Source organism: Paroedura picta, chromosome 12 (genome assembly GCF_049243985.1).
Source record: "Paroedura picta isolate Pp20150507F chromosome 12, Ppicta_v3.0, whole genome shotgun sequence".
NCBI classification, from domain to species: Eukaryota; Metazoa; Chordata; class Lepidosauria; order Squamata; family Gekkonidae; genus Paroedura; species Paroedura picta.
This window is the reverse complement of record NC_135380.1, coordinates 24,756,044-24,772,682: the sequence shown is the minus strand read 5'-3', so window position 1 is coordinate 24,772,682 and position 16,639 is coordinate 24,756,044. Positions and strand designations below refer to the sequence as shown.

Sequence of the window (16,639 nt, the reverse complement as noted above, 5' to 3'; positions counted from 1 at the left end):
ATACTGGCAGGGGCTCATGGGAATTGTAGTCCATGAACATCTGGAGGACCACAGGTTGACTACCCCTGTTCTAGGAGACAAAGAATCAGAAAGACCACAGGATCCATTGGTACTTTCTGGTTAGCTCACTGCTCGATGTTCCAGCATTGGGCCATGCTCAAGGGACCGGAATGTTTGAAGAGCACTACTTAAAGTTTCTTTTGTGTTGGGGGTGAGCACAAAGACTCCTTAGCCTTTAAACATAGAACTTCATAGGCAATGGTCCCCTCCTGTACGACAATGTTCATTATTTCAGTCTTGTGCTTTCGGTCTGCAACATACAGGCCATCTAGTCCAACCCCCTGCTCAATGCAGGATCAGCCCAATGTTCCACCTGCTCTGCTAAATGCATATTTGTTTTTGGTTTGTTTTTTAACAGCAGCTTTCTGAATTTCCTTGTTTTCCACTTCAGTTTTTTTTAGCACAATTTGCTTTTGCTTTTATATGGCATCTTTACAATGCAGATTAATTACTCCCCCCCCACCCCCGTAGCCATTGCTCTGAGCAGCCATTCCAATAGAAAACCAACACAGCTTTGCTGTATAACTGTACCCATAAAGTCTGATGGCCCCTTAAAGACTGCTCAGTCAGATGAGCCTAAATATTCCATCTCCTTTTGACATCTGATGTTTCATGAGACAAAATCACATCACAGAGACAGAGAGAAACAGAAGTACTGTGTTTGAATCCCAGAACCTCCCCAACATTTGACCAATGAGGTTTCAACGCTGCAAGCCCTATAGGAGTTCAGGTTCCAGTCCTAAAGAAACGCAACACACAAGCAATTAATTTAGATACATTTTTATTTAACAATAACATACGGTATATAAATAGGGGTAAAATACCTTTATACAATATTTCACATTCTGACAGTCAAAAAAAGAAAGAGCAAGTCTATGTGTGTCGCAAAATTGACATTGACCCCCCCACCCCACCCCCATAAAAGACAGTGCACAGAGAAATAAGCAAGTGGTATGGATAGAATAAATACATCTGATCTGGAGAGTCGTAACCCAAGGGAGGGAGGGCCACAGAAGCACAAAGCATAGAGCCCAAGGGGTCTGCAGGCATCACAAGCTTCACAAGCTCTTATGGACACAGACATGCTGACCAATAACTAGCGTTGTCAGCTGTAGATGTTGAGTCTATGTGGGTTTCTATAAAGCTACATCACCCTCCAAATGTATCAGAAGGTTCTGGGAGGGGAAGGGACTCTTACCAACATGATATGGGGGGGGGGGCAAAAATGGAAGTCCGAAGCATGGCCAGGAGACTGCTTTGAGTCACCGGAAAGTCTATCATCAGTTACGGAATGTAGAAGTCTGTCCAAACTAGATTTTGGCCTTTGAGGTCAGGTTCATTCTGGGGACTGCTGCTTCCATTGCCACAAAGGGGCCAAGGATTCCAGAGCACTAGATCTAAACACCAACCCTCCCCCCCCCTTTCAGTACTACATAAACTGTCCAAATGCCATCATCTTAGTCTCACACGTTCACCTACGAAGCAAGTCACAATGAATGTATTGCAGAACCTGTAGAGGAGGAATAAATTTGAATTTGCAACCCACATTCTACTTCCCAGGTTCTTCCATGTCCCCCAACTCCGCTCAGTGAATTTTGCAAATCCTACTATAATGTCACTGCTGGGCCTCATGTGTTCACTTTGTAGCAGGGGTAGTCAAACTGCGGCCCTCCAGATGCCCATGGACTACAATCCCCATGAGCCCCTGCCAGCATTCGCTGGCAGGGGCTCATGGGAATCGTAGTCCATGGGCATCTGGAGGGCCGCAGTTTGACTACCCCTGCAGCCTAGCCTTAAGACAGCCCAGTCCATCGCTCCCTTGTACTTGTTTTAACCCTAACTGGGCTTGAAAAAATATGTTTGGATTGAATTAAAGAAATATGAAATACTCCAAGGAGAATGGCATGTCTCTTCTCCCCTCCCCCCCACCCCACTGACAATGGAAGGTCTCTCTTAGATAGTCCAGAGCCCAGGCCTAACTCTGTAAGGTGAGTTCTGCCCACTGTGCCAATTCTTCTGTTGCTGACTAAGCTAGCACTGGGTAGATGCCTAGAAACCAGACAGCTCAGAGGCCAAAGAGATGGGAGACTGGGAGAGCCCAACAAGGTCTTTTCAGCATCTTCTAAACTTTAATTACAACTGTTAGGGCCACAAATTGTATTGGGGTTCAGCAGGAATAGGAGCTGGGGGGATTAAACCCTTTCAGAACCTGCAGTTTTGCACACTGAAACCAGGTTCCCGGTCCTGTTGTAGTTCATTAAAAAAAATGAAAACAAAGATACCTTTAATATTGCAACACAGGTAGGTCCAGTTACCCAAATGCTGCAAAGATGAAAGATGAGGAGTCTAAACTTGCACAGCTGGCATTTGTCTTCCTGACTGAGGGAGACCAGTGATCTCCCACACATCTAGTCTTCCTCCCAGGCTGGCAGTATAGCTCTAAGGGGCTTCCTGAGGCAAGGATAAGGACCAGTCTGCTCATGAAATTAGACATGTCTGGTCAGGGAGGGGTGATCTAGTCCTAAAGCTTGAATACCAGTATTAGCCCCTCCTCAATAATTGATGGGGAATAATTCACACAAATCCCAGCCATCTGAAGGTATTTACCAGCAAATGCAGCTGCTTTCTGACCAGGAGAAGTCTTTTGCCAGCTCACTGAGCCAAGAGAGTTTGCACACGAACATCAGTGAGAACCACACCTTTCCTCATTTGGACAGGAAAGACATTGTCCTCTCTTGAGCAGACTTCTGAGAAACCGTTACTCCCCTCCAGTGGCTACAGTTGGCACTGCAGTATGAAACACCTTCCAAACTTAGATGAAACCAACCCTCTTCCAAAGGTGTTGCCTGATCACCCACTCCTCTTAGAAGTGGCACGAAGCAGGAACTAAAATGCTGTTTGCTTTTAAAGGGATCAAACTTTTAAATGCCACCTTTTAATGTTTTGGCATCAAAACTGACTACACGAACAAGCAGGGCTGGCTGTGCATTCAGATGTGGTGACCTTGAAAGGACTCTATAAAGGCTCTCTCCTGTGTCTTTGCTGTGAACAATCCGCTTTACTGACTCTCTGAAAGATCCATAAACTTCAGAGTTCCAGAATCTAGACAGCAGTTCCCAACTCTGCCCTGTAATTCATATTACCTTTGTGTACATTTCATGCAGACAGATGCATGCATTGCACAGGCAGGTTAGCATCCAAGCTCTGAAAGGCATAACCAAAACAGCTGAAAAACTGAACTGCAGTAAAATGGTACAGCTATCAGGCAGTATGCCCCGACAGCAACTACCATTTCACCAACATAGTAGCCTCACAGGCAGAGCCTGAACTGTTAGCTGACCAACCACTCAATGTGATCATGTACAGGGCCATCAAAGTCCCACAAGTAGTGCATGAAGCAGCCTCAAGAGTGGGGCTGTGTTGTTTCTCCGGCTATTGCTACCTTTGAATTTCCTAAGCTTTCTTTCAAGAGCTAGCAAAATGCATGCAGCAGTCATTCTTGCCTCCCACATGTGGCAGCACCTTGGCATGGTGGGCCTCGCTTCTCCCCTGGTTAACAACTCTACGGAACAAATCCTACTAGTTCGGCTGTGACTGCCGCTCAAAAGGCTACGCTCGATCAGGAACCAACCCCATCCCCAAAATCAATCCTATTGCATTGGACAGAAGCTTGTTAGAAGCAAACGCCCCCTTGAACCGGCCCTTCCTGAGCTCTGCACAATACAGTGTCCAGAGACCACTGGCAAGTAACTGTGGTGCCAAAACACTCTGCTGAGACAGGGTCACTGCTGTCAACATGCCTCTTTGGAAGCAATTCACTAGCTTCCAGGGCCATTTAATTCATTCCAGGGTCCACAAATACCACCTACTTATTTCTGGATTACAAAACAGCTTCTAGCCGAGGGCCAGTTTAAAGTGTCCGAACAATTTTGGTCTCTGTCACTGAGAAGCAGAAGCTTCACTTAACCACTACTTTAATTTCCCCCCAGTAGTTGCGACTCCCAAGAATTTGCAAGGAGAATGCCTCCAATGGAGTCTTCCCTATTAGCCAACAAGACATTCCAACCACAGATCGCCCCCATCGGCCTCAACATCTCCGTGTCGTTTGGTCTTTGAACAAAAGTCCTTGATTACTGGGCCCCAATGGCCCACTTTGGTTCTTGTGGCTCCTGGACAGGGTGGGGGAGGGGGCCCTCAGGACAATCACTGCAGACTGTGGCATACAGCAGGTGGAATGTGGAAGCAACCATCACAAGAGACCTCCATGGGTTGTAAACGTTAATTGTATTAAAATTCCGTGATAAAGCCTGCGGAGCATAAAGCAAAATGCCAGGTGTGTCATCTGGACTGGAAGAGAGACTTTGGTTCCTTTTCTCCATCACTCAATCCAGAGAGGAAATTCTCCACCACTAATTTGTCTGAGAGCAGGTTTAGGCAACCGGCTAAATCAAAAAGCAAAGCTCTTCCTGAAGTGTGCCACTTATGACCACAAGGTCTGTTTTTGGGTGCTCTTCAATGAATTAACAGAAACAGTGAAAAAAAGGGGAAGGATTTAGGGGAAAGTTTAGGACAGACCCCTCTTCCCAATGCCCTGTTTTTCTGCATGGTTTTTAGCTCATAAAGGAGCATTTGAAAACGCAAGCTCCACTTGGCAATCTCAAAACGGTACCCAGAAAAGTGTTGTAGATTATGCCGATTGCAGGAACTTGCTGTTAGACCTATCAATGAGGGTACAAAAAGAATAAGTGTGTAAACTTGGCACCTTTATGTATGTTCCTGGCTGCTGCAGATACACGAGGTCTACATACAATGCAGAACAAACTCGCAGTTTAAATCTTGTTTGAAATTTCAGACGTCACACCTTTTAAAAACGGCACGTTCAGAGAGAGCTGGATATTCAAAAATAAGGGTTCAGAAATGGATACTTCTAAAACAAACCCATGTGTTCCTCAAAGCGAGCACAATATACAGAAGGCAAAGCAGCATAGAGACGAGGAGGAAAACCAGCACAGTTTGATCCTGAACGTTGCTTGCTAGGTTGAATCACTCTTTAGAATTACTCCCTGCCTGAAATCAGATATGCAATGTACTGGGTCCACAGCTCACTGCTTTTGCACTGTGGCTAAATTCAAGTCGCAAGGTCATGTTTGCTCAGACTTGCAGAAAGGGAGAGCAACAACTCAGAATGCTCCAGCTGTTTCCAAGTCAAGCTGGGAAGTTACCCCAATGTGAGTGCCTGATGCTTGCTAAGTCACCATTGCAGCAAACATGACCAGACGGGACACACAGGGAAAGTGATTGTGTGTGTGTGCACAACACCCAAGCGATACAACTGCCTGTGATGTCACCGCCATCTTTTGGAGGAGATCGAGAATACAAGAGTGAGGAAGGGAGTGGATCAACTCATTGTCTGCCTGCTCCACCCTGAAAATCCCCCCTTCCCCAAGTGGATTTCCCCACCCTTGTCCAGTGAGGGAAAAAGGGAAGAGGAGACAGAACAAGCTGGAACAGGCAAAGCGCTGAAGGTGCACACAGGAAGAATAACTATACCCAACTGTGCACTGACAGCATCACACACACTCCTCCGGTGAAAGGCTGCCTTCTGGCCATTGGGCCTACTTGGGTTAAGTCTTTGCTGTGCACATCCACCCACCCACATCTGGAGAACGTGACACAACCTGGCACGGCGGTCTCCCGTCTTCAACTATTTTCGCTGAGCCCAAAACCACCATCGCAGTCACAGTCAAGGCTGGCACTGGAGGCAGACCTTGGAGGTGGAGGTTCCATTCCATGACAGTCAATCCAAGGTATCCTTATTCTATCTTACAAAGACCTGATTTAAACATGTTGCCAGCAGAGGTAGAACAACTCACTCATGTATGTGCAGTGACTCACTTAAACGGGGCTGTTAACTATGCCAAGCAACTATGTGGCATGCCAGTGCGAATGCAATGTCCCATGGATGTTCTTTCAATCTCGCTGGCATAACGTTTCAACCACCCTTTAGACAGCTTGTAATCCAGTGTGGAGCGGGGGCAAACAGAACCCCAGAGCCAGAGGATGCGATGCAAGTGACTCAATGTTGACAGTCATGCATGACAACCTGTGTGGGCTGGGCTGACAACTAGTTTCTTTTTCCTAGATTCATGCTTGCTTCAGTATTTATATAATTTTATACTCCGTACCCCTTTCCCAATTCTACTATAAGGAAGAGAGCCTTTTAAAATGACTGAGTAGGATTTCTGAATCAAAAACTAACGCTTCTCCCTGCCCCGAAGAAAATACTCATTTTGGTTTTATTTCAGCTGCCATCCAGAACAATTCGCTCACTCTGGATTCAGAAAAGTTAAAGAGCTGCTAATTCTCTCTCCAATCTGGAGGATTAAAAAAAAACAAAACAGCCCTACAGCAACTGGGTTTCAACTCCTTGGCGCCAACGAAGTTTCACTGCTGCAAGAAACAGAGCAGGGGCACGGTGACAGCGGGGAAGGCCTGTGCGTTCCTGCCGTTGGGTCACAAGCAGGGAGCCGCTCTCCCATCCGACTGGGGCCTGGCTGCAGAATCATGGCAATGGGCCCAGCGGCTCTTGCTACGAGTACAGCTCTGTTCGCTCCCTACCAGCCTTCCAAGATGCCGAGCCGCATCCATGTCTGGAATGAAGCCCGTTCATGCAACTGGGGGTGGGAACCATCACCATCAGGACTGCGTGCCACAGAGGATCGATGGACACAGTGCGATACCCTCAAGGATGCAAAGGGAAAGAAATGCTCACCATGTCAAGCTAGACAGTAGTCAAGGCTCCTAAAGCCCTCATGAGACCTCTGGGTCAACTGCAGCATGTGCTGGATTTTCCCCAGGATATGTGAAATGCGTATGTAGGACGCTGGCTCATCTATCTGCATTGCAGAGATGCCACTCAGCACGCCTCCCCCCTTGCTTGCTCTGCTTCTTTCCCCATTGCCATTCCACCCAGCCCCAAAGGGCCGGGGTGGGGGTGGGGGGAATGACAGCCTCATTCAATTTTCAGTTCACATGTTTGGAAAGTTAAAACAAGAAAAAAAGACAACCCTGCAAATCGAAGGGGCTATGCAGATACCTTCCAGAAGACAGTCAGGTTTCTCTTTCGACGCCCTAGCTCCTTCTCAGCTAAAAGTTTCAATACGTTTGTTTGAAACCATAGCCGTATAAATAGAATTTTTTAAAAAGTTACAGAAATGCAAACCTTTTATATGAAACCAAAGAAAGCAAAGGAGAGATGGGAGGCCTGGTTTTTGTCCTTAATCAGGCAAACCGAGGGGGGATTTCCTTGGGTGGGGGAAACTTGCCCACTTTCAGTCACATCCTGATGGCACAGCTGCCTATGCGTCTTTGGAACCAGCCAACATGCCCTTGTCCACCAGGTGTGCCTTTAACGTGTTGAAGATGTGCAGCTGCTGATCTGGCCGCAGAGTCAGGAACTGCTGGATCAGTTTGCTTGGATTAGGACCCCTAAGAAGTGAGGAAAAACAGGCATTTGGATCACATTTCCAGTGGCAAAACCTGGGCAGGGCAGGCTCTCAGTTCTGGAGCCAACCCAGACTCAATTTCATGCTGCGACTTGAGTTAATTGCCTGGCTAAACTGTGTTGCCTTGACTTGGATGGTCTATGCCAGGGGTAGTCAACCTGTGGTCCTCCAAATGTTCATGGACTACAATTCCCATGAACCCCTGCCAGCAAACGCTGGCAGGGGTTCATGGGAATTGTAGTCCATGAACATCTGGAGGACCACAGGTTGACTACCCCTGGTCTATGCTAGCCTGATCACATCAGCTAAATAGGGTCAGCCCTGGTTAGCACTTAGACGGGGGACCACCAAAGAAGTCCAGGGTCACTGTGCAGAGGCAGGCAATGGCAAACCACCCCTGTCCATCTCTTGTCTTGGAAACCCTATGGGGCTGCCATGAGTTGACTGCAACTGGATGACAATGAACAGACACACAGGACTGTAGCATCTGACCTGGTCCTTCGAACCATCCCCCTACTGTCTCAGGCAGATTCTTCTTGAGGAAAGAACTCTTAATATGCCAGCTCCCATTTCTCCTCTGTCCACCACTTCCAGAACTCAACTTCTGATGCACAATGCAAAACCAAAAAAGGAAACTGAAACCCAACCTGAACAGAAAGTCAGGAACCCAAAGGTTGAGCTGCAACAACAATATTTTAAAAATCTTTACAAATCTTTATTAAACAAAGTGCACTGATTCAATATATTTATGGGGTAGTCAAACTGCGGCCCTCCAGATGTCCATGGACCACAATTCCCATGACCCCCTGCCAGAAAATGCTGGCAGAGGCTCATGGGAATTGTAGTCCATGGACATCTGGAGGGCCGCAGTTTGACTACCCCTGAAAGCATAGTAAAAACAACTGCACAAGACAGAATTCAGTTAGATATGTGTTGTTTTTACTAGGTTTTTAATATATTGTATCAGTGCAGTTTAATAAAGATTTGTAAAGATTTTGTTGTTGCAGCTCAACTTTTGGGTTCCTGACACGCACCATGATTACAAAATTCCCTCTTCAATTGGAGTCAATCCAGTGCATTTCTCCCCCCCCCTCTCCCGCCCCGCCTTTCCTGTTGTTCTGTTTCAGGCCTGATTTCAAATTTCACTTGAGTTTTATAGCAGCATTGAAAGTGAATGGATTTTAATGTTTTTTTATTGTTGATAGCACAAAAGGAAAACAGCAAAGGCATCTACAAAGAAGTAAATAATTAAACAATACTTCACCTGATAAAACTTGCAATATACACATTTACAAAAGTGGCCATCAGGTATTGGCAGTCGAACCGGTCCATTATGCCGCCATGCCCTGGGATCGTGTTGGCAAAATCCTGTGCAATTAAAAAAACAAAAAGCATTACCACTTTAGTGAGATTATTATTATTATTTTTGCGGAAACGACATTCATTTGCACATTGTATAAGGAAAGCCTGGCAGGCAGACATTTATTGACTGTTCAAAATCCACCTGTAGACCCTTCACATTCCAGTTTCAATCTCTCTCTGCTTGGTTGAAGAGCTATCGGCTCTTCCTTCTGTAGGATTCAGCACAACTTCTGCAGTTAAAACGCTAGTGGATTTCTGACCTGGGCTCTACCATATCTGCACCAGGTAGAGCAAACAGAAGGAAGACCCATCAACAAACCTCTTCCCCTTCGGTTGGACCATATACTAGTGGAAAAGCAGGGATACTGGGCAGGGTTTACTTGTTTCTGGTGCTTTATGGATCTAATGTTTTGTTACCTTTCCCGCACCTTAGGAGATGCTGGGGCTAGACTTAAGCCAACTGTACATTAAGCTCTTCTGATTACCGATTACTTAGAAGAGAGGTTGTCAACCTGTGGTCCTCCAGATGTCAATGGACTACAATTCCCATGAGCCCCTGCCAGCAAATGCTGGCAGGGGCTCATGGGAATTGTAGTCCATGTACATCTGGAGGACCACAGGTTGACTACCCCTGACTTAGAACACGTGGAAATTTAAAAACACACACGCACACACACTCCATGTTGCCTATTTCAAGAGGTGAAACTGCATCAGGCTTGGTTAGAACAAAAGGGGCTGAATTATCTGGCACAGAATTTCCCCTTTACCTTGATTTTGAAGGCTCTTTTAAATCCACTGGCAAAAAATCCTCCAAAGGGACCGATCAGGGAAGCAAAGGTGGAGAGTGCAATGCTGTGTATCTGGAAGGGATACATCCGGACAGTTTTCTGGAGAAAGGGGAAAGACAAAGATCAGCCATTTCAACAACAAGCATATCACTTCAGGGGACAAAAAAGCAGGGAAATGTCAGCAGTAATAAATTCTGCCACAGTGCACAGAAATAAAAGTGGTTCTGAGATGGAGTGTATATTTAAAAAACAACAACCCCCCACTGTTGGGATTCCCTTGTGTTGGTGGTATTGTTTCATATTTTAAGTCCCCCCCCCCCCCGCTCCACAGCAATCAGGATTAAATTCTCCAGAATTGCAGTGGTCAGAGGAAGCTGGCCTCCCAACTTTCATGCAAGTTAAAGAAGGCATGTTGGTTCAACCCACAACTATTTTCTCACTTGGACAGTAGGTACAGGCCCGTGTCGGAGTTGTTCTGCCCTTTCCTGAGCTCTTCAAGTGGAGGGGAAGGGATCTGGATTCCCAAACCACTGAGAGGATTAAGTGACAGATGGAAAGAGGAAACGCAGCTAAAAACGCCAGTCCTGCTCCCAACAACTCCATCATGCAAATGTTTTCCCTCTCCCCCACGAGCCGAAAAATCAAAACCAGATAGCAGGCGTCACAGTTCCCATTAGAAAGGAAGGTTTCCGCGTGGACTCAAATGTCACAAATGATTTCCTTTGCATTCTGAACACTTCCAAGCATTCTAAATAGGTAGGGTCAGACTGCAGTTAGGAAAGATTCTTAGTTCTTATTACAATTCTCCTGGGGCTTGATTCTACACGAAGCCCACTGCTGTCACACCTCAGAAGCTAAGCGGGGTTGGCCCTGGCTAGCACTTGGAAAGATGACCTCCAAGGAATATCAAGATCGTAGCATGGGGGCAGGCATTCAGTTATTCACTTATCATGGTCATCTGCTTTCATAAACTGAGGTTATCCAAACCACAAAGCCAGGATTGGGGTGCCTACCCAGCCGATGACAGACTGCAGCACTGATGGGATGTTGTACTTTTGCAACTGGAACAGCTCGGAAGGTTCACAGTCGACAGTGAAGCTGTTGGTGTCGTTGTTGAACTCCACAGGGCACACAAAGCATCTGTAGGCGGACATCACGTATGACAGCTTGGTTTAGGAAGAGAAGTAGGAGAGAGATAAAGGTTAACTCTTTCCAAGGAATTTCTATATGTATACATCGAAATTGACCCATCAGACAGCTTTTTTTTTGGGGGGGGGGATCTCTTTATTTCTGAAGGTTGCATCTATACTGCAATGGTTGTTCTTCCTTTATCCCTCTAGCTTGAAGAGTGCTGTTGTACATTTAGTGCATGCATTCCAGTTTTCCATTTTCCAGCTCTTTCCTTGCACTTACAAACTGGGTTCACAGCATCAACTCACCACTGTCTTTCTCAGTTCTGATTCATTTTGGCGGGTCTTGCACAAAAGGTTTTTCTGTTAGACAGCAGGTCTGTCAGACAGGGAACACCTCCCATATTGCCACGGTTAATGGCACCTCACACCTGCCCCTGCCCTTAGCTCACCAGCCAAGATTATAGAATCATAGAGTTGGAAGGATCCTCTAGGGTCATCTAGTCCAACCCGCTGCACAAGGCAAGACTCACAACTACCTGCCCACCCACAGTCATCACAATTTCATGCCCAAGTGGTCTCCCCCACCAAAAATCTCCAGAATCCAGTCTGGCCTGGAGGAAATTTACCTACCATCCCACAGTGGCAATTAGCAATTCCCAGGGTATGCAAGGAAGGGTATGTATGTTGATATCCACCCTCCCTGTCAGGTCTTGCAGAAAAATCAGTTAAACACTTACGAGCAGGCCAAAGATAACGGTGGCAAAGAACCCTCCAATAAAACCTTCCCAGGTCTTTTTTGGGGAGAGCTGCAGGTAAAATCACAGGTAAGAATGGTTAAAAGAAGACTGCAGATTAAAGTAGACAGGCTGTTATAGGTTTCATGGAACTATAAGATATGGCAAAAATTACGGTTCACAACATTGCTTCAGCAAATGCTGGAAGATTCTGGGGGTGGTGCCTGGAGTTTGGGAAGGATGTGGTGTTACTCCTGGGTGACACTCTAGGCTGCCTCCCCTAGTCTCTATGGTCTTCACAATGGAGACTCGTGTAACTCCTAGGGCAGGGGTAGTCAAACTGCGGCCCTCCAGATGTCCATGGACTACAATTCCCAGAAGCCCCTGCCAGCATTCGCTGGCAGGGGCTCCTGGGAATTGTAGTCCATGGACATCTGGAGGGCCGCAGTTTGACTACCCCTGTCCTAGAGAGTCAGTAGGTAGAGGCCATTTTGTTCTCCTATTCCCCATATTTCTGAGAAATTGGGGCTGGTAATTCCCTGCCCTGGGTAGGTAACTGGAAGGTCTAAGTAGGAATCACTACATTAGCAAACACAGATAAAATAAGCACCATATAACACACTTATACCATCTGCCGGGGTGCTTTGCTAAGGTCAGCTTCCATTAAGAGAACACTGAAAGGGTTTCAGCAGCTTCCCTTAATGCCAAAGTCTGGTTGCTGACAATATGTACGACTTGTCTTTTAAAACCTCCGTATCTCAACGAACCTTAATCAGCGGAGTGCGGCCAAAGAAGAACCCAAACATGTAGGCCATGATGTCATTGCAGATGACACACGAAATTGGGACGATGAACCTGGAAAGCAACAGGAAGAGAGACAAGGAAGCTATTCAAAGCAGTCGTCCGGATTTAAAAAAAACACGAGTTCGTATTTTGCAGTCCCTCTTCGTGCAGCAGTCATTGTTGAAAACTACTTCAGAGATCGGCTTACCAGAGTTCAGGAGTCACTGAACATTTAAAGCAGGGGTAGTCAAACTGCAGCCCTCCAGATGTCCATGGACTACAATTCCCAGGAGCCCCCTGCCAGCGTTTGCTGGCAGGGGGCTCCTGGGAATTGTAGTCCATGGACATCTGGAGGGCCGCAGTTTGACTACCCCTGATTTAAAGGGAGCTTGGAGAACCTATCCTTCGATCAGCTACTAATGCAACTGAATGTACATGGAGGAGACTCCACTTTGGCTGGCATCCAAGATCCCGAAGGCCCTCCCCTTGTGAATTAAAATATTTATATCCCACAAATATATTCTTATCTCTAACAGTGCAAAGTGGCTTGCAAAACAGTGATTAAGAGAATTAACACTGAATATATAAGTTAAGAATGACAAGCTAACCCATTACCACCCACCCACCCCGCTCCAGTGCTAGCATAAATGAAAACAGCCGTGAAAATAGCAACCGCCAAAGCACCCCAGTGTGAGGACTGTTCAAGGAACCAGGCCAGAGGTGGGGGTCAGGAGTCCAAGTAAGCAATTAAATGTGCAAGGACCACAGGCAAGAAGCACAGCCAAGATCAGACCAATGCTCGTGGATCCTGAGAGAGCAGTGCAAAGAACAAGAGCCAAGAACCATCATCCAAGGCAGACAAGGATCAAGTCCCAAGAGGGCAGGCTCATTTCGGCAAAGGAAGGCAAGAGGACAGCCAACCTCAGTGTAGGAAAAGTCCTTACTAGATTACAAGTTGTCCTGCAAGGACAGACAGTATAGGGCCTGAGGCCTTTCTGATTGGCCACTTGGAAAGTGCTGGATCCCAGTCAGTTGATCTCAAACCATGAGGTTCTTTACTGTATGGTGTGCATGGTGGAGCCAGGAGATCCGAGGACTGTCTGGGCAGTCAGGCAAGAGATTCGGAGGTGGTTTGCAATTGCCTGCCTCCATGTCATGACCCTAATGTCCCTTGGAGGTCTCCCATCCAAATCATAGCCAGGGTCAACCGTCTTAGCTTCTGAGATCTGACAAGATCGGGCTTGCCTGCCCTCTCCAGGTCAGGGCTCAAACCATGATAGAAACTACAGCTCAGGGAATGCTGCTATGTACAGGCTGCAGCAGCTAACCCTATGGTGCAGACTGCAAGGTGGGTTAGGCTTACAGTGACAAGAGTCCTGGTGTGCCCTGCCCCTTTACAAGCCATAAAAGTCCTGTCTGAAAAGAAAAGGTCCATCAAATAAGTGCCAATGCAAAAAAGGTGCACAGACAAGGGCCTCTGCAGATGATCTTAACTGCTAGGCAGGCTTATGTGTCAGGAAGGGCCTCTTTAAAAAGTGTGATCTGAAATTGTTAATAACCAGCACTGTAGTCAGAACGTATTTATCAAGTCTGCAGCTGAGATACCAATTAAAACTGGGCAAAGTATGGAGCCACTGAGAGAATAAATGCTTCCATCTGTAAGGACAAACTTAAAGAGTATCTCAAGCTGCTTCTTCAGCAGTGGGATCCCATCTAGAACAGGCTGACAGATATTCAGTATGTGGGCCTGTAAGCTCATTCATGCAAGCACTAGTTTGGATGAGCACTCATACAGTGCAGTGGTTAGAGTGATGGGCTATGAGCTAGAAAACCCAAGTTCAAAACCCCTCTGCCATGGAAACTTGCTGCGTGACCTTGGGTTGGTCACACAATCTTAGTCTAACCTATGTAACAGTGTTCTTGCAAAGATAAAATTGGGGAGAATGCTGGACCCAAAAGGTAACTAGAAGACAATTCAAGAAAATGACAACAGGCCATAGTGATCAAACTCTGGTACTCGTTCTCTCTTGCCCCCTTGCTGTTGGGAAAGCCTTAGAAGTCCCTGGGGGTTTGGATCACTCCTCACGGTGGTATTGATATCCAGCTGACACTCAACTCTTTGTTTCTCCAGTTTATTCCGATGAGCAAGTAGAAATTACTTACTCAGGGGACCTCTGCAGTTCTGCACCATCTGACCGAGCCAAACCACTACTGTCCAAAGCCAGGCAGGTATAAGAGAATCAACAGGGCTGTGCTCCCACTTGCTCTTGTCCAGGGTAACCAAAGACATTTAATTCCTTGCAGGGGTAGTCAAACTGCGGCTCTCCAGATGTCCATGGACTACAATTCCCATGAGCGCCCGCCAGCAAATGCTGGCGGGGGCTCATGGGAATTGTAGTCCATGGACATCTGGAGGGCCGCAGTTTGACTACCCCTGCCAGTGCCCAGGATAATTTTCTGAATTTTATTTTGAAACCAATATTAGAAAGATTTGCCAGTCAAAATGCATTCTCTCCATTATAAAGGGACTGAACATATTCTCTCTGTCTATTTAAAAGAGCAACCACCACTGAACTCTGTTAAGATCTCTGGCTATAAAAACTTTTAAACTATGGCTGCAAAGCATGGATTTCTTTTCATTATTTTCATGGCCTCAAGAATATAGGTACTCAGGCTTGAATTGAGAATGTGATTCAAGAACATATTTGTTCTGAACTAAACTCATGATGTTTATCTAGGATAATACTCAAGCACTGTTTCAAGAAATAGTTTGATAATGTGATCAAGTCCCTATTATGTCGAAGTATTTAGTTAACAAATGTCTTCAGCAATCATAGATGGTGGGATGTGTACATTTTAAACCAATGCCATTGTATCTGCAGAAAGGAACTGAACTTGAGAAAATCTAAAGCCAGTGGCTGTTTTTCTGCCAGTGTATGTGGAAAATCCTCCCTCTCCTCCCTAAAGGATTAGAATACTGGTCTGATTTGCAAAAAGATAAAATAATTTGTATACAAATGAAAATGGGGGTGGGGTGAGGACACACCAGAAGCCAATTTTGCAAACCCACCACAGAACTCTTAAGATAGCAATTCCTCATAGAAACAAATGTCATCTGAATCTTTAAATCATATCGATGTGAACAGGTAATCCAACTGTAAGTTGTACAACCCTGACATTTTATTAATATTTCTTTATTTTATCTTAGCATTTTGTGCTGGCATGTTATTAAAAATTAAGACCAGGGATGGACAGACTGGGGCCCTCCAGATGTCCATGGACTACAAGTCCCATGAGCCAATGCTGGTAGGGGCTCATGGGAATTGTAGTCCATGGACATCTGGAGGGCCTCAGTTTGCCCCCCCCCCAATTAATATGTACCGACACTGATCTGTATCCCCTTACAACTCTCGATGTCATGCACTGTGGTGGCTATGAGGACAAAGCATTGGAAGGATGTATTTGGGGGAATTTTCCCCAGCAAGGCTGAGTTCTGAATGCTGGTACAGAACAGGTGGTTCCTACTTACATCTGTCTTATCCCAGCAAACACAGCTCTATGTGGCTGGGCTTGTTCTTGTGAGTTTTAGTCATCACATGCTGTGATGCATCACATGCTGTGACACATGCAATGTGTCATTTGGCTTTCTGAATGACTTGCAGTTTTTTGTTCCTTTTTACATCACCCCCCTATGCTCATAGTTTACAACTCCTTTACAAGTTACAGAAGGAGTACAAACAAACCCCTCCCTAGTTAATTCCAGACTCTGAAAGCCTGGATCCTATCATATCTAAAGGCATATTCTTAGGGAAGGAATTTCCATTAACACCGGCACCTATTGTTCGTGCTGAAGATAAGCAGATGGAACAGGAATTGGTAATGCATGTTGCCTTGTCATTAAAAACCCAACTGAAGCAAATGCTCAGCTTTAGGTTTCACATGCTCAAGTTTTGTTGAACAAAGGAGAGCGATTGGTTTTAGTGAGCAAGCTACTTTCCAACTCAAGGCCCTCTGAGTTATGCTCTCATATTTAATAGGGATCACTGGCATTCACATGTTGCCTAGAACAATCCCATGCTTCATCTGCTCTTCCAAACGAGGGAAAGCTTTCAGGACTATCATCATGCACATCTCAGGGGACACTCTACCCAAAATCTGACCACAAAGCAGTGAGAGAACAATCTGAATGCGTGGCCCGCTTCTGTTTTTTTGGACTCCCAGTCAGTCAAGTTCCCATGTTGCAGTTGCATGCAAGAGGGCCCTCCCCCATGCTG

General features: G+C 46.0%; 1 protein-coding gene across 2 annotated transcripts in view; it reads right to left on the bottom strand.

Annotated features, from left to right (window-relative positions):
- Nucleotides 1-824: 824 nt before the first annotated feature.
- Nucleotides 825-16,639, bottom strand: part of CDS2 (CDP-diacylglycerol synthase 2) — a 32,958-nt gene continuing 17,143 nt past the window's right edge. For both annotated transcript variants that reach the window (XM_077304855.1, XM_077304856.1), the window contains exons 8-13: nucleotides 12,350-12,437; nucleotides 11,586-11,654; nucleotides 10,729-10,881; nucleotides 9,695-9,814; nucleotides 8,830-8,933; nucleotides 825-7,548 (exon numbers count right to left, since the gene is read on the bottom strand). In XM_077304855.1, the coding sequence (XP_077160970.1) occupies nucleotides 7,419-7,548; nucleotides 8,830-8,933; nucleotides 9,695-9,814; nucleotides 10,729-10,881; nucleotides 11,586-11,654; nucleotides 12,350-12,437 (664 nt within the window). In that variant the 3' untranslated portion in view covers nucleotides 825-7,418. The remainder of the gene's footprint in view (nucleotides 7,549-8,829; nucleotides 8,934-9,694; nucleotides 9,815-10,728; nucleotides 10,882-11,585; nucleotides 11,655-12,349; nucleotides 12,438-16,639) is intronic.